Below are 24,305 nucleotides of genomic sequence, written 5' to 3' on the forward strand. Positions count from 1 at the left end.
TTTGAGGCAAAGTTCCTGGGAGCTTCCCACACGCCAGTGCAGGCCTTGTTCCGACAGGCAGATAGGATTTGGGAAAGAGCTTTGTCACCTCCAGGTGAAGGCTCAAGGTCACACCTTCCCACTGAGCTCCGGGCTGAAGACTCGGCCTGGGGGCGCTGGGCGAGGAAAGCGCGGGAGAAACCGAGTTCGACTCGAGACTCCGGCAAGATGTGAGCATTAAGGTTCAAACGGTCTAAACTCCATTCTGAGGATTCTTCTCCTGAAGCCAGAAGCAGATTTCGACATTTAAACAAGTTCCAAACAAGCGGGCGCGGCTGACGCCAGGAGGGACGCGGGGCTGAGCCCTAAGAGAGCTGCGGGGCAACAGCGAGGGGCGCTCGCGGGCCCGGACTCGGCTGCGGCTCCGCGGGTCGGCGCCTCCGGGGGGCGGGGCGGGGCGGGGCGGGGCGGGGCCCGGCGGAGCGTGCCTGGTCGCCATGGCAACGGCCGGAGCCGCAGACCGCGGCGGGAGCGCACGCCTCCAGGAGCCGGGAGCGGCGCGGCGCGGCCGGCGGGGCCCGTCTCCCGCGGCGGAGCAGGAGCGCGGCGCCATGGAACCGCGGGTAGGCTGCGCCCCGGCCCCACGGCCGCCGCCCCCGGGCCCCGGAGCTCCGTGCTGCGCCCGCCCGGTGCGCGCGGTGCTGGGGCGGCGGCCTCGGGCTCGGGCTCGGGCTCGGGCTCGGGCTCGCGCTCCGGCTCCGGAAGCGCCTTCGGGGGCTCGTGGGGCTGCAGTGTCGGGCCTTCGGTCTGCAGCTTTCCTCGCGGGCGACGTGGCGGTGCCCCGCGGGGCGCGCACGGCTGCAGGAGCGCGGTCCCCGCAGCGGCCCGACGCCGGGCCGCGACCTGCTCACGCCCCCCCCCCCCGCCTGTGGCTGTGCGGAGGCCGCCCGCGGGCCCGCGGAGCGCCGGAGCAGCCCCCCGTCCCCGGCGAGCCTCGGACCCAGCCCGGGCCGGCACACGGCCGGGGCGCGGAGGCGGCCTTGGGTCAAGTCTGTTGGCCGGTACCGGCTCTCAGTGGCCTTGGGTTTGGACGAAAGCGAAAGCTCAGTTCCCCTGCGGGGCGGGGAGGGGGCGGCGAGGGGGCGGGGAGGGGGCAGGGAGGCCTCCCCCCCCCCCCCCCCCCGCGGAACGCCCCGGGAGGTGCGCGGAAAAAAGCGCCTTTGACGTGTATTTGCCTTGTGCACAGCAGGTGAGAAAGGGCTGGAGGCACACGTGCGTTTAAATCAGCTTCTGCTTCACACCAGCTCTGCGCCCTCTCCCTCAAATGAGTGTTGTGGACTGAAGGAAACCCTGGTACTTGGTTTTGCATTTACCTTCAAGGGAGGTTGTGTTCTTGTGCATTTTTCATTTGCACTGTCTGTAGCTCTGTAAGTAGAGGGATCTGTTATGTTAATCATAAAACATGCACTCTCATCAATAAAATGCATCATGATGAACGTAAATATACACTTGTTTAATTAAGAACAATGTATGTAGTTTATGTGAATAATGCTTTAACGTTTTCCTCCTCTCTGTCGATATTTACCTTACTCAGAATTTACGGTTTTATTCTTGTGAGTATCTTGTTATGGTACTCATATTAGTGTTCTTATTTTTATATGATTTATATGTCACAAGTATCTGGAATTTCCAATGTATCTATTTTGTATTTCATTAAGACAAATTCTCATTAGTTCTTTTTAGTCTTTTTAGCGACTTTCCCTCCATTTTCTGTAAAAGACCCCGAAATGACATAGCATTGCTATATGTAATATTGATAAACCAATGACTTTTTTTGCGTCTTAATTAAAAAAAAAAATCCGTGTTAGGGCAGCCCCGGTGGCACAGCGGCTTAGCGCCGCCTGCAGCCCAGGGCGTGATCCTGGAGATCGTGGATCGGGTCCCACCTCGGGCTCCCGGCATGGGGCCTGCTTCTCCCTCTGCCTGTGTCTCTGCCTCTCATTCTCTCTGTGTTTCTATGAATAAATAGATAAAATCTTTAAAAAAAAAAAAAACACGTGTTATATAATCTTAAATTTATCAAGTTTTATTCTCTCAAGATGTAAAATATAGCTATTAACCTTATCTCATGTTCTTATAACATTATTTTCCATAGCAAACACACATATGATAAATACATAAATACTTACACATTTAAGTATTAATCACTGTATATTTAAATATATAAAATTACACATTTTTTTTTAAATGAGATTTTCTTTTTTTTAAATTTTTATTTATTTATGATAGTCACAGAGAGAGAGAGAGGCAGAGACACAGGCAGAGGGAGAAGTAGGCTCCATGCACCGGGAGCCCGACGTGGGATTCGATCCCGGGTCCCCAGGATCGCGCCCTGGGCCAAAGGCAGGCGCCAAACCGCTGCGCCACCCAGGGATCCTAAAATTACACATTTTAATAAAATCTATATTGTTAATTATAAGTTATAGATATTTATATGAATTATGTAGTTAGAAAAAATTATAGGGAATTAATGCCCTTTACACATTTACACAACTTTCTTCTCCTGAGACAAACTTAGCATTCCTTTGGTAAATATTCGTTTTCAGTGCACACACCAGTTGCCCTGTAAACACCACTTTGCAGCTGGTGCTCTCCCCACCAGCTGAGTGAGCTGCCTGGATTTTATGTAAATTGGAAATGGAAGGTGGTAAATGAGCATGCCCAGATCCACGTGAAGAGCAGCAAGAATGAAACAAATGTGGAGTTCTGTTGGGTCCTAAACACTCTTCTTAATCCTCTTCAAGGCAGCTTGTTGCCCTAAGCCCAGGCTGACGTGGAAAGGATTGTAGCAGCCATAATAATTCACCATGGAAGCTGCAAATACGGTTTCTGTGGAAAAATGGAGGCAAGGTAACATGGAGGCAAGGTCTAAGGCATACAAATGGTTACATCTGCAAAATGTGACCTCTAAGGAACCTGCAACTCCTGGGGGAATGCAGGGGTCCCTTGCTTTTCGTCCAGGTAAGAGCATGTGTGACGCTAACATCAGCGGTAGAAAAAGGCTGCTAGGAGTATGGCTATTTCGAGGAATTGGTTCCCCCTGCATAGGGAATGCTGGGTGGAAGTTTACCTGTTACATTTTCTCCTGTTGTCATGCTAAGCTCTTTCCTGGCACTGAGCTCTGTGGCTATTTATTTATACCTCTCTGCTGTTTGCATTTGGCTTTACTCTTTGTAGCCTGCCTTTTAACAAACAGACAAAAAAAAAAAAAAAAAAGGCTAGAACAACTGATTACTTATTACTTTATGAATAAAAACCAGTAGTTTCAACTCAAGAGTAGATGGCCTCCTGAGGTGCTTCTGGTTTCCCCGGCTGTGGAGTTATTCTCTTGCCAGGAGACTAGTGTTCAAGACAGTGTGTGGCTGGATTTGTCCTCTTGTCTCAGGGACAGGCCCACCCCATTGCCAGCTCCCGTGTGGGGTTTGATGGCCTGGAATCTTCTGAACATTCACTACACAACCAATGACATTTTTTCCCTTTTCTTGTGAGGACCAAGTGGGATGAGCAAATTGTGACCGTTGCCTGCTGCTTTTTTAGTAACTTCCAGTGAGCTTGGTACGTCTGTGAGGCAGGAGGTGGATTATAACCTATGAGAAAGGAAAGTGGACATATGATACTTCTCAGATTCCTGGAAGGAATCTGTCCAAAAGGCTGTGCTATTTTAATAAGTTGGTTTAGAAAAAGACCTGCCATTGTACCTGCTTTGGATGGAGTAATAGAATTAGGACTGGATTCCCATGGGCCAACATTTCTGCCTACAAGGAGGTAATAGGTAGAGTCAGAATGTCTTTCTGTTTGGAGGCAGCTTCCAGGTAGGACCAACAGGGCTTGGCTGGGGGGATGTGGGCAAAGACCTCTGTGTCTACTCCCATGGAAGTGGTTGTAGGCTTCCTTGAAATGCTTGGACATTGAGGAAAGTAAAATCTTATTCGTGGAGGATTGATTACTGTGTGGGCCACTTCTGAACATTGTTTAGCCTGTCTGGGGTAAAGAATAGAAGGTGTGAAGCATTGGTGTCCTGAAATGTCCTTGTTATGGTTCATTACAAAGGAACACGGGAAAGCCTTGCTCAGAGGAAGCAGTCCTCACTGGCTCTGGCAGTGTTCTCCAAAAGAGGGTCATTAGGTGGGATGAACTGTGCTGGGAACTGGGGAAACGTCAGGGAACAAGCAGACCAGAGTCCTCACCTGTGTGTGAAGCTGATAGCCTGGTGGGGGAGACAGTGTGAGAGGGCACACAAAGGGGCCAGCGAGAGGTGGGAGAGGTCAGGAGGACAGAGCTCTCCAGCCAGAGGAAATGGCCTGCGAAGACCAGAGCCCCATGGCCAATGTGGAGAGGAGGCCAGTGTGGAAGGAGGCGGGGGGCAATGCTGGATTGGTGGCTGAGGGACTGGGGAGGGCCCTGGTGATCATCACTGACAGAGAAGAAAGTAAGTTCTTCTGATTTACCTGCTGTAAGTTCTCTGTGCTTACAGTTTAGTAAAAAGGCAGCAACGTAACAGGCAAGGCAGGTTTGGGTAAGTATCACAGCAGAAGTGCTTCCTAGGAGCTGGGCTTATCGTCCTCCTAAAATTCCTATGTTGAAGCCCTAGCCCCCAGTACCTCTGAATGTATTTGGAAACACAGCTTTTTAAAAAGGTAATTAAGGTCAAATGAGGTCGAATATGTGAGCCCTTATTCAATATGATCAGTATCCTTGTAAGAAGGGCACATTAAGACCCACAGACACAGAAAGACCTCAGGAGGACATGGTGAGGAGGCAGCCGTCCACAAGCTAAGGGGAGAGGCCCCCGAAGGAACCAGACCTGCTGACAGCTTGATCTTGGGCTTTTAGACTCTGTAACTGTGAGAAAATCAATTTCTGTTAAGCCTCCCCGCCTGGGGTATTTTATTATGGTAGCCTGAGCATATGTGGATGGTGCTAAACTTACTATTTTCCATAGTGAACACACATAAGATAAATACATAAATACTTACACATTTAAATATTAGTCACTGTATATTTAAATGTATAAAATTACACATTTTAATAAAATTATCCCCATACACAAATTATCTCAAATTGCACAAATTATCTCAGTGAATCCCAGGGACAGCGTGGCGAGGTAGGTGCTGTCATCATCTTCACCTGAACAGATGAGAAAATGGATGCTGCAGCACAACCACCTCCCTGGGAAGGCGGCGTGCCACATGCACCGCGCACCCTACACAAGTTACGGTGAAGACCTGCTAGCACCGGATGCATGCAGTGGCCCTGGTGGGACAGCACGGGGGCATCAGTGGGGGGCGGAACTGGCCTCCAGTGGCCACTCGGAGCCGAGTCTAATGACAGTCGTTGGACTGGGAGCTCCGTGGAATGTGGTCGGTGTCGCCACGTCCACCCCGGTTCACTGCCACCTGGGTGGGGGACGGCCGCTGCTGCAGACCAAGGGTGGATGTGACCCGAGCAGCTTCCCACGTGAGCTGAGGAAGCGGTGAGCTAGCCGAGCGGGCAGAAGAAGTGCTGCAGGCGACGAGCGCTCCAGCAGGCGGACAGACCAGGGGAGCCGCAGTCTTGGAGCAAAGGGGCCGAGCCGGGGGCGCTCTCAGACGAGGCCATCCCTCTCCCGCCAGGGGACGGCCTCTTTCACATGGAGGCTTGTAAGTGGAGGAGGCTGTCGGCAGACCTGCAGACCCGCGGTGGCTTTGTTAGCAATGCTGCTGACGGGTAGGATAGCTTTGTCTCCCGTGTCATGCAGGCTTTGATCATGGGGTGACACTGAGTCTGGGCTAGGTGGCTCTTCCATCTGCAATGGGTGAGGAGTCATCTTACAGCAGGATTTTCCTCTTTTGTCTGTTTTCCATGGCACCACAGACTGTTCCGTGGAAGTGTCTTGTAGTCATGATTGAAAAGGTCTTATTTCTTCAGCGTATCCTGCATTTTCGGCTAGGACAGAGTCGAGGATGGTACTTTGCCAGGAAGGCCGGCGTAGATCATGAGTGGTCTCTGGCAGCGGAATTCCTTTTCAGGTTGGAAATTGTCTTTGGGGGGAAACGGACTCCGCTAAGTCACTAGAGAGGGAAATGGGGCCGAGGGCAAAGCCAGAACAACCCAGGAAAGTGGCTTATGCAAGTCCGGGGTCTGGCTGCGCTGGGGGGCGAGGGGTGGAGGGGCTTCAGGAGCCCCGGAGCGAAGGCTGGGGTGCCTTGGATGCCTTGGGAGACGGATGGGGGCTCCCTGCCACACCCCTGGAGAGGCTGCCGCATGCAGGAGCCACCATGGGCTGGTGCTGTATGACCGCCCCACCCCTGCCGCCCTGGGGGAAGAAGCTCAGAGCACAGGTGATCCTGGGCCCTTCAGCCTCCTGGGGACCTGCTGAAGTCTTGGGGTGGGCCCAGAATGGGTGCTCCGGCCAGCCTCACCTTGACCTCCAGAGGCCAATGCCTCCCTGCTGGCTGACTCCTGAGTCCCTCATTGCAGGCCTCGTGGCAGTGAATTAGTGAAGCTGATTCCAGAACTATCCACGAAGCAGACCTTTTTATTGCCATACTCGTGCTTTTCAAGCTTTTGTCTGTGGATGGACTATACTTATGCTCTTAGGCTATTAGGGGAAACACAGGTCTATGTGTAGCTTGATGCTGAGTTTAGACGATTGAGAATGTTTAACTGAAGGGTCTTTTCATGAGACCAAATTCTATGTAATGTGCATTCTGTTACCTTTTCAGTTAACAAGAGAGGGGGTGAAATATTTGATTTTCTTTTTGCTGAGAAAATTGATCTCAGAACCCTTAGGTATTTAGTGCCCTTTTCCCAGGCTTGTGTAGATTTGAAAACTTAATAGTGAGAAATCCTTCCCAGTCAGTTCATTTACCTTTTATTTTTTTTCTTTTTTCTTTTTTTTAATTTTTATTTATTTATGATAGTCACACAGAGAGAAAGAGAGAGAGGCAGAGACACAGGCAGAGGGAGAAGCAGGCTCCATGCACCGGGAGCCCGACGTGGGACTCGATCCTGGGTCTCCAGGATCGCGCGTGGGCCAAAGGCAGGCGCTAAACCGCTGCGCCACCCAGGGATCCCAATTTTATTTTTTTTTCTAAAGATTTGATTTATTTATTCATGAGAGACACAGAGGGAAAGAGGCAGAGACACAGGCAGAGGGAGAAGCAGGCTCCCCATAGGGAGCCTGACGCAGGACTCGATCCTGGGACTCCAGGGTCACGCTCTGGGCTGAAGGCAGGTGCCCAACCGCTGAGCCACCCGGGCTGCCCTCATTTACCTTTTAAAATATGCTCTACCTGCTTAAAGAGAAAATTTAGAGTAATCCACAGTGTATTTAACTTGTTTTCAACCATGTGGCAGCATCTGCATCATGATTACATTTGTTCATCGACTTCATAATGACTTAGGGACCTAATTTTATCTTTCTTAGAATCTTAGATTCTCCATTTTAAAGCTAAGCCTGTGTAGACAAGCACCTCTAAGGAAGCAGGTGGGCGCACATGGCGTGCTCGTTGATGATGTTAACCAAACCCTGTGTTTGTGACTTCCCGTTGCTCCTTTGTTGGCTTATATATGCTTCCAGAGTGTTAATGAATAACAAAAATAGATTTCTACTTCTCAAAAAAGAGCTTTGGTGTTTCTGGGATAATGAAGGCATCTGAAGAAGCAACTGGGTCACCGCCTAACGGTGCCTGTGGTGGTGGTTGGTTTCGTAGGGGACTCATAATATGTCTTCCCCCTGGGAGTTGTGATTATGTCTTAGTGACTGTGTGAGAAATCATGTCCAGTGATCTGATGCTTTAAATCTTATTAAAAGCTTTAAAAACGGCTAATAATATACTCTTGCCTTTTTGATCTCCTCTTAGTATTGGGAAATCACATTAGATGAGAGTATATACCAATAGCCTTGCAGTTTTCATTAAGGAGGTACTGCTCCATTACAAGGGAATCCCTTGGATATAAAAATGAATTATTGCAGTGGAATTTCTTAAACATAGACTTTTAAAGTCGAGTTTTTGGGCCACTGGCACCAAGGTGATATGAAACAGGGCCTAGCACATCACTAGTAAATTGGTAAGTGCAAAGAAATAGGTTAAGATTTTTATGCATTTCTGTTAAAGGCTAAAGAGCAAAGATTGGTTGCAAGTGATCTGTTAAAACAGTGATACAATAATTCTGAAAAGACATCATGGGCTTTCCTTCCTTCTCACTCTCTCGCTGTTCTCTGAACTTTTTTTTCTTTTAAGATCTCAAAAAAAATTATTAATTTGAGAGAGAGAGAGAGAACACAAGCAGGGGGGAGGGAGAAGCAGACTCCCCACTGAGCAGGGGAGGCCTTACATGGAGCTTGGTCCCAGGACCCCGAGATCATGATCTGAGCCAAAGGCAGACGCTCAGCCGCTGAGCCACCCAGGTGCCCCCTTCTCTGAATTTCTTAAATGTGCTATGTGTAGTGTTGTGAATAATCTGGGAATCTGGTTGGGGACTGAGGGCCATCGTGGGATTAGTATGCCTATGGGGGAGAGGATGAGGATAACCAGCCATCTTTGGTACAGAGCATCGGGATTTGAAGAATTCCAAGTCCTTGAGAGCAGCTCAGTGGAGCTCAGCAATTCTTGTGCTGTGCCTGCAGCTCAAGTGGCAGCCACCACCCAGCCAGTCTCTGGATGCCCACCAGACACACCCTTCATTCTCCAGAGGAGTCGAGAGCTCTTTTTAACAAGACCTGCCATTTGCAGTGACATGAACAATATATTTTAAAATACTGTCATCTTTTCTTCTCCTCCTCCTCCTCCTCCTCCTCCTCCTTCTTCTTCTTCTTCTTCTTCCTCCTCCTCCTCCTCCTCCTCCCCCTCCCCCCCCTCCTCCTCCTTCTTCTTCTTTTTAATAAAACAGTTTAATCCTTGACTATTTAGAAGTACCTGTTTCCTGGAAGGCAGTGAGCAGATGAGCTGAGAGGACCATGTGAACTTTTTGTGTAGTTTGTGTCATGACCTCGCTGCTTTTTGGGGTTGGGTCATCATCTCCTAGAATTAAACCTCCTAAATTAAAGCTGTGTACTGGAGGATCTTGCAGTGAAGTGACAGATTTTGCTTCCTGCTTGTTTCATATGACACCCAAACTCCTTTACAAAAATTCCGTCCAGGGCATGTTTCTGAGACAAAGATGCAGGCATCACTTTTGCAGATGGGGATTTTTTTTTTTAAATTTATTTTTTATTGGTGTTCACTTTACTAACATACAGAATAACCCCCAGTGCCCGTCACCCATTCACTCCCACCCCCCGCCCTCCTCCCCTTCCACCACCCCTAGTTCGTTTCCCAGAGTTAGCAGTCTTTACGTTCTGTCTCCCTTTCTGATATTTCCCACACATTTCTTCTCCCTTCCCTTATATTCCCTTTCCTATTATTTATATTCCCCAAATGAATGAGAACATATAATGTTTGTCCTTCTCCGACTGACTTACTTCACTCAGCATAATACCCTCCAGTTCCATCCACGTTGAAGCAAATGGTATTTGTCGTTTCTAATGGCTGAGGAATATTCCATTGTATACATAGACCACATCTTCTTTATCCATTCATCTTTCGATGGACACCGAGGCTCCTTCCACAGTTTGGCTATTGTGGACATTGCTGCTATAAACATCGGGGTGCAGGTGTCCCGGCGTTTTATTGCATTTGTATCTTTGGGGTAAATCCCCAACAGTGCAATTGCTGGAGATGGGGATTTTTGCCTGAAGTCTGTGCTCAGGGATGGAGGACGTAAAGAAGTCCTTCTCCTCCTGTATTTAGGGCTCATGGGTTTCCACCTGTGTTTGCACCTTCCTCAGCAGGGAACTCCTGCACTGGACAGGCGAAGAGCTGCCCTGTCACCCCTGCTGCCCTCTGTTGCAGGCTTCTTTCTGGCACTCTCCCCGCCTTGGCCCTGGAACCCCCTGCCACGCAGCCTGGGGTCCCAGGGAAGGAGTCAGGACTCCACTGCGTCCCCTCCTCCCTCTGGGCGAGTGCAGCAGCCCCTCTGCTGGAGGACTGGTGTGTGCCGCTGACACCCAGACTTGGTTCACTCTCAGCCCTGGGTCTTGAAGAAGATTGACTTAGAGTGCCAGCTGGCTACTGTTTAAGGTTTGTCATACTTTCAGCTGGGCATGACACCTTTTCCATTTTTTTTTAAAACATAATTTGGTTTTCTTTTCGTCAAAAAACCCAATAATGACATTCACGCAAGTCAGGTTGAGGCATGCTCTAGAAAGACACAGTCCAGACTTGTAGGGTAGAGATGGAAATCCAGCCCCTAGACACCTACTGTGCTCTGAGAGGGGGCAGCTGGTGCCAAGTAACGGGGTGGGGGGGTGGGATGGGGAGCCTCTTAAGACATTTCCAAGCCCGACTTGGGACATGATCCCTGGACTCTGGGATCCTGACCTGAGCCAGGGGCAGAGGCTCAACCACTGAGCCACCCAGGCACCCCTAAACTTTGTTTAAACAAATGCATATTATTCCCTGTGGCACACAGTTTCTTCCTGTCTGCCTTCCCTCTCTACCTCTCTTCTTTTCTTCATTCCTTCCTTTCTTTGCTTCCTTTCATTTTCATGATGCTTTTTATTTACTTTTCTCTTGTTTAATTAGTTAAAAACAAAGAATCTGAAGCCAGAGTTCCTGGGTCTGTATCCTGGCCGTACTGTTCATTAGCTGTATGACCTTGAGTAGATAACTTGACCTCTCTGTGCTTCAGTGTTTTAATCTATAAAAAAAAGGGGGATAGTAATAGTAAATACTTCATACTCATGTTGTGAGGATTGAGTTGATATTTATAGAGTGCTTAGAACAGAGCACAATAAAGAGTAACACTAATAATAATAAACAACAGAAGTAAACTCAGGACATATGGATAAAAGTGACATAAAAAATAATATGGGGCATCCCCGGTGGCGCGGGGGTTTAGCGCCGCCTGCAGCCCAGGGCTGATCCTGGAGACCGTGGATCGAGTCCCACGTCGGGCTCCCTGCATGGAGCCTGCTTCTCCCTCTGCCTGTGTCTCTGCCTCTCTCTCTCTCTCTCTCTCTGTGTGTGTCTCTATGAATAAATAAATAAAATCTTAAAAAAAATAATATGTAGGCCTACTTTTCAGTTAGAAATAATCACTACCAATAGTCATCTCCCCATGTATATGTACATGTAATTCATTTTTATTTATTTATTTTAAGAATCATTTACTTTTAAAAAAGATTTTATTTTTAAGTAATCTCTGCAGCCAACATGGGGCTTGAACTCCTTACCCTGAAATCAAGAGTCACATGTTCCACTGACTGAGCCAGCCAGGCGCCCTGTAATTTATTTTTATTTAGAAAATTTTTTTAATGAACATTGACTTATACTTTTGTTTTCCATTTTGTGACAATCATAAACATGTTTCACCTTCATCAAAATTCTTCTTTAATGTGATTTTTGTTTTATTTATTTAAAAATATTTTGTGTATTTATTCATGAGAGACACAGAGAGAGGGAGAAGGAGGCTCCCTGTGGGGAGCCTAATGTGGGACTCGATCCCAGGACCCTGAGATCACGCCCTGAGCCAAAGGCAGATGCTCAACCACTGAGCCACCCGGTGCCGCTTTGAAAGGATTTTAAAAAAAGTGATCTCTACACCCAATAGGGGGCTTGAACTCATGACCCCAAGATCAAGAGTCACCTGCTCTACCAACTGAGCCAGCCAGGCGCTTGAACACTAGTTTTAGTGGCTGCCTGGAATTCCATTGTACAACTCTATAGCAAATTACTGTATGAATTTCTTATTGTGAAGCTATAAAGGGTTTTGTTCTAAGTATGTGTGACAGAACAGTCATAAAGAAGTGAGTATGTATATACTCGTGTGCACACGTATATGGTTACACAGTGCCCCCGTGCTTCTCCCGCCCTGCACACAGCACCCCTCCACTCTTGGCTCTTTCCACCTGCCTGGCTCTCCTCCAGCGGCCCACTCAGTAGACGACCATCATTTCTGCCCCGGCTTCATTTGTAAAATGCTATTTATTCTAGGGGAAGTTTTAGCTCATAATACCTTGTTTAAATGGCAAACACACAAACTCCTCCAATTGAGGTAAAACAGAACCAAAGACCTCATCAAACATCTAATAAAAAATGCCTCTTTCACAAATAGGAAGCCGAAGAGCAGTAGTAACAAACACATTGCTGATGGACAAGGAAAACAATTCTCTGATTTAATTTAAGCAATTTTCAACTTTTAAAATTTAGAGATTCTGTAAGTTCTCAGGTTATTGCGAGTACATTTCAGTTTGTCAAAATAGCAGATTCTTACCAAGCAGAGGAGCGGAGCCAACCTTGGAGTGAGTCTTGGCCAGGATCGGGAAGCCCGCCGACGGCTGAAGCTCGCCACCTACTGGCTGCCCAGGGGGTGGCGGCCTTGGCCCTCTGGGTTTCGGTTTCCCGGGGACGGTTTGCTGGGTGGCCGCGTTGTCCTCTCGCAGGCGACAGGAGTCCTTTGAGGAGTCCCGCTGAAGCCTCTGGCTACATTCTCTCACCTTGAGAGAATGCATTAAGCTTCATACGTGTGATGGGCTCTACTTTCCTCTCGTGTGAGAAATGGGTTGGTGACTTGGTCCTAGAACGGCCCTGGTAGGGGATCGACTGTGTCTGCTGTTCAGTTACTGTGTGTCCTGGCACGTCGTCAGTTTCCCAGATCACTAGCCAGATTTGTTTTGTGATCTCTGCCATATTCAGCTTCTGGGTTTGCCATAGACCTCATTTCAGACAAGGACGTCTTGCAATGAGGTCCCTGAAGAGCGGCGCCCGGGGCATGCGGTTGTGTTCCTCGCTTACTCAGAGCGCAGTGCCGGGGAGCAAGAGTGAAGCAGGAGCAGCGTGAGGTTGGGAAGGAGGGAGAGTCCGCGTGAGGCTGTGTTCCTGAGCTGGCGGCTTCCCGGAGCCGGCCGGCGGGACTGTGGGCCACGAGGCCTGGGGAGCCTAGGACAGTCCAGTGCAGGGAAGCCAGGGCGCATTTGTCTCCTGCCTCACTGTCCCACTAGTGCACGTTTGCTTCGCTGGCTCGCATCACCTTGCTCTTCTGGTCGTGCGTCATGGCAGCCGAGCGGGCTCCAGGTGTCTGGAGGTGAGAGGCATGTAGCCTGGGCACCCAACAGCAGCTGTTGTGGGGCAGTGTGCAGGAGCAGGTGCTCAGTGCCCATTAGAGGGGGATGCAGCAGTGACAGTTGGGACGGAACAGGTGGCCTGGGGCCCCAGGGACACGGGAGGCTGGGGGACGAGAGCTGGTGTGTGAAAATGTGGGACTCCACCATCCTGCTTAGCGTGTTTGCTCCAGATTCTGCTCCCAGGAGCCTGTTGAGGAGCTGAATAAATATTGGTTATGGATTTTAATATGATTTCTTGTAAATGCTTCCTGTAGGATTTCTGCAGGATTCTTTTGGTTGCAAGAAACCTATATCCACTGCAGCAGGAAAAGCGAACGGGCCAGGGTCGGGTCTGGGAATCACCACGTGGGTGGTGATGGTGCTGGACCTGAGGAAGGTGCCAGAATCAGGACTGTCAGGTGACCTGACTCTGTTCTCTGCACACGCAGGTGTTCGCTTCACTCTTTTTCCTTTCTTACTGAGGACTGGCTTTGTTTGCATCCTTGGCCCACCTGCCTGTAGGCAGAAGAAGCCCACCCGTGGTTTGTGAGCTCTCACGTTTATAGCCACCCAAGGGACAGATTCTGTGTTAGCTCTGATTCTGAATTCCAGGGAGGAAATCGCTCTAGCTGTTTGGTATTCTCCTCTGATCCAACGAACTCTCTCGGGTAGAGGGGCCAGGCCATTCCTGAAGTGACTCTCAGTGAGCTGGAGGCGATGGGAGACTACTGGTAATCTCCTGGAGGCAGGAGGTAGTGACTGTGTTCTGGGGGGCTGATACATTAAGCCATACATGATTTTCCACCCCTGGGCTGCTGGGATGCTCAGAATGGACATACGTGTTCCTTCCAACATTCATTCCCTCATTGCCCCACCTCCCCCAGGAGACAAGTTGAAAGCTGTGTTCAGCTTTTGCCCCCAGTGGGGATGTCCGTGGGTCTCCTGGTGGTGGTCATTCCAGTGTGGCCGTGATCCAGGCTAAGGGAGTGTCTCTATAGCTGGGGACTAAGTGCTGAATTATTAGTTATCCTCAAGTCACCTCATGCAGCATGGGGCAAGGTGGGGTACAGGGATGCTGAAACGCAAATGACCATTCACAAAACTCTGGAAGTAGTGGAAGCATCGATGAAGTCACTGTGGACTGGGCACTGGTCCAGAGCCCTGTGGACGGGTGGAGTGATGGGCTGGCGGGGCTGGGATTCTCGTGGCATCCTGTTGCTGACTGGCTGGTGCTTGGTCTGATTCCACCAGACTCTGCCCACAGAAAGGCAGCCCCTCCTTCAGGGCTCCTCTGGGCAGTTCCCTGTTAGGTGTAAGGTGTAGACGCTGTACAGCTTTAACAGGTGACTAAATGTCCTACGGCTGCTATAACAAACAACCACAAACTTGGTGGCGTAAAACAACACAAATTTATTATCTGTCTGTAGGTTGAAAATCTGATACGGGTTCCACTGGGCTCAAATTGGGGCTGCATTCCTTTCCAGAGGCACTAGGGGAGACGGCACCCCACCTTTCCAGCTTCTAGAGGCTGCTCACGTTCTTGGTTCCCGGCCCTTTGAGCAGCAACACTGAGCCTCTGACCATTCTTCTTGAGTCCCGTCTCCTTCTCTGACTCCCTCTTCTGCCTCTGTTGTCCACTTTTAAGGACGCTTTTTTCCTTTTTTGTATTTTTTTTATTGGAGTTCAATTTGTCAACATATAGCACATCACCCAGTGCTCATCCTGTCAAGTACCCCCCCTCAGTGCCTATCACCCAGTCACCCCAACCCCCCACCCACCTCCCCTTCCACCACCCTTTGTTCGTTTCCCAGAGTTAGAGGAGTCTCTCATGGTTTGCCTCCCTCTCTGATATTTCCCACTCATTTTCTCTCCTTTTGCCTTTAATCCCCTTCACTATTTTTTATATTCCTAAGGGCCCTTGTGATTTCACTGAGCTCACCTATATGATCCAGGATACTCTTATTTTTTCTTTCTCTCTTTTTAAATGTATCTTATTTTAATTCAATTAGTAACATATAGTGTATTATTAGTTTCAGAGGTAAAATTTAGTGATTCATCAATTGGGTATAACGCCCAGTGCTCATCATGTCAGATGCCCTCCTTCATGTCCGTCACCCAATTACCCCGTCCCTCCACGAACCTCCCCTCCATCAGCCCTCAGTTTCTTCCCTGTGATTAAGAGTTTCTTATGGTTTGTCTCCCTCTCTGATTTCATGTTATTTTATTCTTCCCTTCCTTCCCCAATTATCTTTTTTTTTTTAATATTTTATTTGACAGGCAGCAAAAAAGCACAAGCAGGGGGAGCAGCAGGCAGAGGGAGAGGGAGAAGCAGGCTCCCCGCTGAGCAGGGAGCCCCACGCAGGGCTCGATCCCAGGACCCCGGGATCATGATCCGAGCTGGAGGCAGACTAAGCCCCCTAGGCAACCCTGATCTTCTGTTTTGTTTCTTATATTCCACATATGAGTAAGATCATATGATAATTGTCTTTCTCGGATTGACTTATTTCACTCAGCAGAATACCCTCCAATAGCCAAACTACGGAAAAAGTCCAGATGTCCATCGACAGATGAATGGATGAAGATGTGTGTGTGTGTGTGTGTGTGTGTGTGTGTGTGCACGCGTGCACACGCATACACTCTCCCTAAAGTCAGCAATTAGTGACCTTAATTCCATCTGCATGGAAATCGCTTTGCCACGTATGCTAACACGCTCGCAGATTCCAGGGTTAAGGTGTGGGCATCCCTGGAGGGCTGTGATGTGCATGCTCCAACAGGTATTTTCTCTTGGTGCCAGCACTTGGGTCTGACAATTGTTTGAGGGATTGAGCAAGAGGCAGGCATGGAGTGGTTCTGGTGTTCCAGCTTCCATAAAACTTGAGGTGATGGACCCCCTTGCTTCTAACAGAGCAGGCGATAATGGCCACACCTCCATGAGTCCTACAGGAGGCCCGGATATCCTGTTCATTCCCCAGGCACAGAGGTTCTTTCTCTAAGTATCATCAGGGATCCCTGAGGAGCGAGGGGGGCTCAACTTGTTTCAGGGGGTCCTTGGAACATGGTCAAACTAATTCTAAGACATCTTGTATGTGGAGTTGCTTTCCAGTGGCTCTGTGACATGTGGCAGTGTCGTTGCTCTGATGGCTGTTGGAACATGTGCTGGAATTTTCTTGTTTTCAACACGTTTCAATTTTGATTTTGAATGAAGGAAATATCAATAGACATGAAGCACATGCACACAGGCTTGGGGTTCTTGATAATTTTTAAGTGTAAGGGGTTCCTGGGACATAGAAGTTTGGGAACCATGGCCCCAGCCATGGTTACAACTTCAGCCTTCAAGTCTGGAAGGGAAGCAGCAGTTGGAGTGTCACTACGCATAAGCTCTGTTGATGAGGAATCCACTCACGGAAGGTGTCTTGGCCGTCTTTGGGAATGGGGGGCCAGGTCTGCCCCCTCAGCCCTGACGTGGGACTGTGCTGGGGGGCTGTAGCAGCCGTAACTGGGAGTCAGCGTCCTGGGTCCTTGTAGAGCGGCGCTGACTCATGGCTTTGCAGCAGGCTTGAGAATCTGTATTTATTTCAAGTGCCCGCCAGGTTTGGGAATGATTTCCTAACTTGCCAGATGTGCCCTTTGTGGAAAATGAGGATATGGAGGTGGTTTACCACACCTAAACTCTGAGCAGGTTGGGGTGGGACAAGGTGGAGAGAGAGAAGCTAGAGGGGACCAATTTGGGAGGGAGGGGCTGACAAAGAATTGCCCCGATGGTCTCCTTCGCTCAGAAGTCTTGGAAGATCAGACGCTGTCAGGCTGATGAAGGGGAAAATACTCACTTGTGGTTTCCGAAGAAGGGATGGGCAATGGGCTCTCCGTCCGCTAGGTAAGGGAAGCCTCCCTTTGGTGGGGAGGCGGCGGGGGTGCCCCTTCGGGGGGAGGCCCCTTGGGGGGGGGTTGGCAGGGGGTAGGCCCCTTCTGGGGGGAGGCAGGGGCCCCTTGGGTGGGAGGCCCCTTGGGGAGGCTTGGCAGAGGGGAGGCCCCTTCTCGGGGGAGGCAGCGAGGAAGGCTCCTTCTGGGAGGTGGGGGAGGCCCTTTGGGGGGGAGGCCCCTTTGGGGGTGGGGGGCAAGGCCGGGGGGGAAGGCCCCTTCCGGGGGGAGGCAGGTGGGGGAGGCCCCTTGGGGCGGAGGCCCCTTTGGGGGTGGGGGGCAAGGCCGGGGGGGAAGGCCCCTTCCGGGGGGAGGCAGGTGGGGGAGGCCCCTTGGTGGGGAGGCCCCTTTGGGGGTGGGGGGCAAGGCCGGGGGGGGAGTCCCTTTCCGGGGGGAGGCAGGTGGGGGAGGCCCCTTGGGGGGGAGGCCCTTTTGGGGGTGGGGGGCAAGGCCGGGGGGGGAGTCCCCTTCCGGGGGGAGGCAGGTGGGGGAGGCCCCTTGGGGGGGAGGCCCTTTTGGGGGTGGGGGGCAAGGCCGGGGGGGGGGAGTCCCTTTCCGGGGGGATGCAGGTGGGGGAGGCCCCTTGGTGGGGAGGCCCCTTTGGGGGTGGGGGGCAAGGCCGGGGGGGGAGTCCCTTTCCGGGGGGAGGCAGGTGGGGGAGGCCCCTTGGGGGGGAGGCCCTTTTGGGGGTGGGGGGCAAGGCCGGGGGGGGGAGTCCCTTTCCGGGGGGAGGCAGGTGGGGGAGGCCCCTTGGTGGGGAGGCCCCTTTGGGGGTGGGGGGCAAGGCCGGGGGGGGGAGTCCCTTTCCGGGGGGAGGCAGGTGGGGGAGGCCCCTTGGGGCGGAGGCCCCTTTGGGGGTGGGGGGCAAGGCCGGGGGGGAGTCCCTTTCCGGGGGGAGGCAGGTGGGGGAGGCCCCTTGGGGGGGAGGCCCCTTTGGGGGTGGGGGGCAAGGCCGGGGGGGGAGTCCCTTTCCGGGGGGAGGCAGGTGGGGGAGGCCCCTTGGGGGGGAGGCCCCTTTGGAGGTGGGGGGCAAGGCCGGGGGGTGAGTCCCTTTCCGGGGGGAGGCAGGTGGGGGAGGCCCCTTGGGGCGGAGGCCCCTTTGGGGGTGGGGGGCAAGGCCGGGGGGGAGTCCCTTTCCGGGGGGAGGCAGGTGGGGGAGGCCCCTTGCGGGGGAGGCCCCTTTGGGGGTGGGGGGCAAGCCCGGGGGGGAGGCCCCTTCCGGGGGGAGGCAGGTGGGGGAGGCCCCTTGGGGGGTGGGGAGGCGGCAGCCTCGTGGAGGACGGGGCGGTGGGAGAGGGGGCCGCGCGGTCCCTTCCCGTGCCCTGTGAGCAGAGCAGGAGCACGCGCAGGTGCGCAGGTGCGCAGGTGCGTGTCCCCACCCGCAGGCGTGAAGGGGCAGTGGGGAGGAGGCCGGGACGGGCCTGTACCGAAGCCCGTGCACGCGGAGGCCCGAGAGCCGGGAGGCCCGGCCTCAGCCGCGCAGGGAGGCGCCGGCGGCGGGAGCAGGGCGCCGAGCCCAGGCGTGTCCGCGTCGTCGGGCGGGCCCCGCGGTGCTTGCGGATGGCCCCGGCCCGCTCCCCCAGCCTCGGCGGTGGGGACGCGGGCGCTGTCAGCCGCTCCTGGCACTGCCGACAAGGCCAGCGGAGCCGGCGCCGGGGGCCTGTTACTGGCTGGAGGGGTCAGGAGTGGCCTCACTGGTAAGGGGCGCTTGAGCAGAGTCCTGAAGGATACCTGGCAAGCTGCGCCCCGGAATAGGAACATCCGTGCAAAGGTCCTGTGGCCTGGGTGTCACTGTCCTGTTGGTGGAGCAGCGGCGGGAGGTCGTGTGCCTGGAGAGCAGCTCGCCGAGGGGGGGGCGCAGGAGGTGGAGTGGGAGGGTTGGAGAGGCCGTGGGGGCCCCGGTAGGATGAGCACGTCCCGACCTCCACTTGGAGGGGGCAGGCGACGCCGGGCGGGGGGCTCGTGCCGTGGGGCCGGGGGGCGGGGGGACGCCGCGGCTGGAGCAGAGCCGCCGGGTTCGCCGGCCGGAGGCCCCGCGGATGGGCACGGGCTGCGCTCGACACGGGCAGGGCGGAGGGCAGCGCTGCGGCGGGCGTGAGCGGCGGCGGGAGAGGGCTGCCCCGGGCTCCGGCGTCTGGGGCCGCGCGGCCCAGGCGAGCACGTCGACAGCCCACAGCCGTGTCGCGGCGAGGGCGGCGGCGGCGGGCGCGGTGCGCGTGCGCGAGGGGGCGGTGGCGGCGGGCGCGGTGCGCGTGCGCGTGCGCGAGGGGGTGGCGGGGGCGGGCGTGGCGCGCATGCGCGAAGGGGGGCGGCGGCGCTCACCCGGCTTCGGGACGCCCAGCCCCCGGCCTGCCGCCGCCTCCGCTCGGGGCCGCCTGCAGCGAGCGCGTGCGGCCCACGTGGATGAACCGCGCGAGCGCGTGCGGCCCTGCTGAAGAGAGCGGGAAGAAGGGGACGGAGCTGGGGGTGCCGCAGCCCGCAGCTTGGTGCAGGGCCCGGATGGCGGGGCGGCGGCGGAGGGCTTCCGGGAGGGCAGCTGCTGGCGGCGCGGGGCCGGGCGGCGCCGGGAGGACGGAGGGTGCGCGCGACGACCCGGGCCCCGGCGGTGGCGGCCGGGCGCAGTGGCCGGCGCGCGGGTCGGGGGCGCGGTCCGGGGCAGCCGCAGGTGGAGCCCGGGGCGGTGGCGAGCGGCGGCCGGAGCCGCTCGGGGCGCCCGGCGCGGGGGTGACTCGCCCCACTCGGAAGCTGCTGTTTAATCGTTGACCTTGGGTGAGAAACGCCTTCGCGGCGACCCCAGACTCGTGCCGCATCAAATCCCTGGCCTCTGTGCCTCGGCAAGTCGGCGTCCGAAGCCCACTGTCCTCGCGCCGCCGGGAGCTGCGGGTGCCTGTGCCGAGGCCACTGCTCCCCGGTGCCTGGAACCCCGCGAGTCCGGGGGGGGGGCGCTGGGCTCAGCAGCGTTCCCCGGCTCTTGGCCTTGCGCTCATCCGCCCCGGCTCCCCGTGAGGTTCTGTGCAGGCTCCTCCGTACGCTGAAATAACGGAACGAGAAGAAATCCCCCTAAAACCCGTATGTGATTCGGCTCTTCGTGAATCGCCCTCCTTGAGAAATTGCCCATCTTGTCTCAAACGTCCAAATGCCATGTGTTTGAGCCCCATTTGGGTTGAGCTGAGCTGGGGATATCCAAGTGGGAGCTGAGGAGGCTGTGCCGTTGCCAGTGAGCCTGGGGGCAAGACTCGGGGGTGGGGGGACGGATGGAGCCCGAGCTGGGTGTGGGAGCCTGCGGTGACCCTGGAGCCGCCTGCAGGGGAGAGTGCGGCAGCAGAAGGAAGGCACTTTGAGAAACGTTTCTATGGGTCATGAGTCGGATGGATCCCCTTTAATGTTCTTGCGCATATGCAGGCAGTCATTAGATTTTTTTCTACTATTGAAATGTAATGGCTTACAATGTTATATTACTTTTAGGTGTTCAATAAATAGATTTTTTTTGAAGCCGCTTTTGCGTTGCCCTGATACTTTGTATGTAGGTAGGACTCCGTAGGGAGACTGAGGCATGTGGATTCTAGCCTCTTTTTTTTTTTTAAAGATTTCTTTATTTGGGAGATGCAGAGAGAGACACAATGAGTGAGGGGAGGGACAGAGGGAGCAAATCTTTCAAGCAGTCTTTGCCAAGTGTAGAGCCCACTGTGGGGCTCGATCCCATGACCCATGAGATTATGACTTGAGATGAAACCAAGAGTCGGACACTCAACAGACTGAGCCACCCAGGCACCCCTGGTTTCCTACTTTTTCAATAGATTTACAAGTATCTACATGACTATGTGTGGTAGAAAAGTAAGAAGGCCTTGCAGTCAGACAAACCATCACATTCTAGCTAGGTGACCAAAGTGAGATGCCTTGTCTCCATTGTCGTCATTGTCGCCTCCTTCTCCTAATTCCCCTTTTCCTCCTCCTTCTTCCTCTTCTTCTCCTTCCCCTTCTCCTTCTTCTCTTTTTACAATTTTTAAAAAAGTAATCTGTATACCCAACATGGGGCTCAAACTCAACCCTGAGATCAAGAGTCTCATGCTGCACTGACTGAGCCAGCCAGGTGCCCCCATTGAGATGCTTTTCAGAGCTGTAGTTTGTATCTTCTCTTAGGGTGGGTCAATCAAGGCCCCCTGTAGGGTCATTCCTGGGATTCAATCAGATGAGGCAGGCAGAGGCTTTCATGGCACCCGGGGCTTACCCATCAGTGGTTACCAAGCCCTTCCCTCAGTCTTCCCATTTTCTTTCTGCTTTGCCCACCGTCTAAGCGGACCTGTATAGACTTTCTGCTTCTTCCAAGCTAATGGAAATGTTGTAAAAACCTCTGATTCTTGGCATGGCATTTGCTTCTGAGGGAATCAGGGGCTCTGGAGGCGCCAGTTACTGGGAACAAGTATGGTAGAGCAGCATGCTTCCCATGCCCTTCAGACTGGTGTTCCCAGCAAAGTCAGGAGCCAGGGAGATGTAGAAGGCAAACCTGGGCTGGAAGACCATTTCCTGAATGAGCAGAGCCTGAGAAGTTATAGCTCCTCATATAGTGCTGGAAATATTTATCCTTTATCTTAATGATTTCTAGAGTTGCTGTTAATGGGCCAGCCTGTCAAGAATGGGAGTGACATGGAGTCACTCATGGACTCATGGGAGTGACACCTCTTAGACATTTCCAAATGCCAACATGTCTCCCTCCTCAGCAACAAAATTGCTTAGAGGTTAGCCCCACCTTGTGGAGAAGCCTAAAAATAATGAAGTGACATATTGCTCCAAGGTAAGGAATTGAGGCAAAATAAATTTGAATTTTAATATTATTTTTCTCAGAAAATACCTTGAAGTTTTATATAATTAGATCATACGTTTTTGTGTGAGACTTAAAGTATATATTTTTAAAACATTTATTTTTTAGGGGCGCCTGGGTAGCTCAGTTTGGTCAGTGTCCAACTCTTTTTTTTTTTTTTTTTAAGATTTTTATTTATTCCTGAGAGACACACAGAGAGAGAGGCAGAGACACAGGCAGGGGAGAAACAGGCTCCATGCAGGGAGCCCGATGTGGAACTTGATCCTGGGACTCTAGGATCACAACCTGAGCCAAAGGCAGATGCTCAACCACTGAGCTGTCCAGATGTCCCAAGCATCCAACTCTTGATCTCAGCTCAGGTCTTGATCTTAGGGTTGTGAGTTTAAGCCCCGTGTTGGGTTCCATCCTAGGTGTGGAGACCACTTTAAAAAAAACAACTTTGTTTTTTAGTAATGTCTACAACCCAGTGCAGGGCTCGTACTTGCGATCCTGAGATCAAGAGTTGCGTGCTCTTTACCTCTCCACAGAAACCTGGCAGGCCAGAAAGGGCTGGCAGGATATATTCAGGGTCCTAAATGAGAAGAACATGCAGCCAAGAATACTTTATCCAGCAAGGCTCTCATTCAGAATAGAAGGAGAGAGAAAGAGCTTCCAAGATAGGCAGAAATTGAAAGAATATGTGACCACCAAGCCAGCTCTGCAAGAAATATTAAAGGGGAACCTGTAAAAGAAAGAGGAAGTCCAAGGAAACAATCCACAAAAACAGGGACTGAATAGGTATCATGATGACACTAAACTCATATCTTTCAATAGTAACCTTGAACGTGAATGGGCTTAATGACCCCATCAAAAGGCGCAGGGTTTCAGACTGGATAAAAAAGCAGGACCCATCTATTTGCTGTCTACAAGAGAGTCATTTTAGACCTAAGGACACCTACAGCCTGAAAATAAAAGGTTGGAGAACCATTTGCCATTCAAATGGTCCTCAAAAGAAAGCAGGGGTAGCCATCCTTATATCACATAAACTAAAGTTTATCCCGAAGACTGTAGTGAGAGATGAAGAGGGACACTATATCATACTTAAAGGATCTATCCAACAAGAGGACTTAACAATCTTCAGTATACGTGCCCTGAATGTGGGAGCTGCCAAATATATCAATCAATTAATAACCAAAGTTAAGACATACTTAGATAATGATACACTCATACTTGATGACTTCAATGTAGCACTTTCTACAATTGATAGGTCTTCTAAGCACAACATCTCCAAAGAAACAAGAGCTCTAAATGATACACTGGACCAGTTGGATTTTACAGATATCTACAGAACTTTACGTCCAAACGCAACTGAATACACATTCTTCTCAAGTGCACATGGAACTTTCTCCAGAATAGACCACATACTGGGTCACAAATCAGGTCTTAACCGATACCAAAAGATTGGGATCATCCCCTGCGTATTTTCAGACCATAATGCTTTGAAACTAGAACTAAATCACAAGAAGAAGTTTGGAAGGACCTCAAACACGTGGAGGTTAAGGACCATCCTGCTAAAAGATGAAAGGGTCAACCAGGAAATTAGAGAAGAATTAAAAAGATTCATGGAAACTAATGAGAATGAAGATACAACCATTCAAAATCTGTGGGATACAGCAAAAGCAGTCCTGAGGGGGAAATACACCGCAATACAAGCATCCCTCCAAAAACTGGAAAGAACTCAAATACAAAAGCTAACCTTGCACCTAAAGGAGCTAGAGAAAAAAACAGCAAATGATCCTACACCCAGCAGAAGAAGAGAGTTAATAAAGATTCGAGCAGAACCCAATGAAATAGCAGAAGAACTGTGGAACAGATCAACAAAACATTCTTTCTTTGAAAGAATTAATAAGATAGATAAACCATTAGCCAGCCTTATTAAAAAGAAAAGAGAAAAGACTCAAATTAATAAAATCATGAATGAGAAAGGAGAGATCCCTACCAACACCAAGGAAATACAAACGATTTTTAAAAATATATTACGAGGGATCCCTGGGTGGCGCAGCGGTTTAGCGCCTGCCTTTGGCCCAGGGCGCGATCCTGGAGACCCGGGATCGAATCCCACATCGGGCTCCCGGTGCATGGAGCCTGCTTCTCCCTCTGCCTATGTCTCTGCCTCTCTCTCTCTCTGTGTGTGACTATCATAAATAAATAAAAATTAAAAAAAATATATTACGAGCAGCTATACGCCAATAAATTAGGCAATCTAGAAGAAATGGACGCATTTCTGGAAAACCCCAAACTACCAAAACTGGAACAGGAAGAAATAGAAAACTTGAACAGGCCAATAACCAGGGTGGAAATTGAAGCAGTCATCAACAACCTCCCAAGACACAAAAGTCCAGGGCCAGATGGCTTCCCTGGGGA

The 24,305-nt window shown here is 51.9% G+C and overlaps 1 protein-coding gene across 1 annotated transcript in view; it reads left to right on the top strand.

Annotated features, from left to right (window-relative positions):
- Positions 1–505: 505 nt before the first annotated feature.
- DNAH5 (dynein axonemal heavy chain 5) overlaps positions 506–24,305 on the top strand; it is a 297,391-nt gene continuing 273,591 nt past the window's right edge. The window contains exon 1 of the mRNA XM_072807314.1: positions 506–602. Coding sequence (XP_072663415.1) covers positions 591–602 — 12 coding nt within the window. The 5' untranslated portion in view covers positions 506–590. The remainder of the gene's footprint in view (positions 603–24,305) is intronic.

The sequence above is a fragment of the Canis lupus genome, chromosome 31 (genome assembly GCF_048164855.1).
Source record: "Canis lupus baileyi chromosome 31, mCanLup2.hap1, whole genome shotgun sequence".
NCBI lineage: Eukaryota > Metazoa > Chordata > Mammalia > Carnivora > Canidae > Canis > Canis lupus.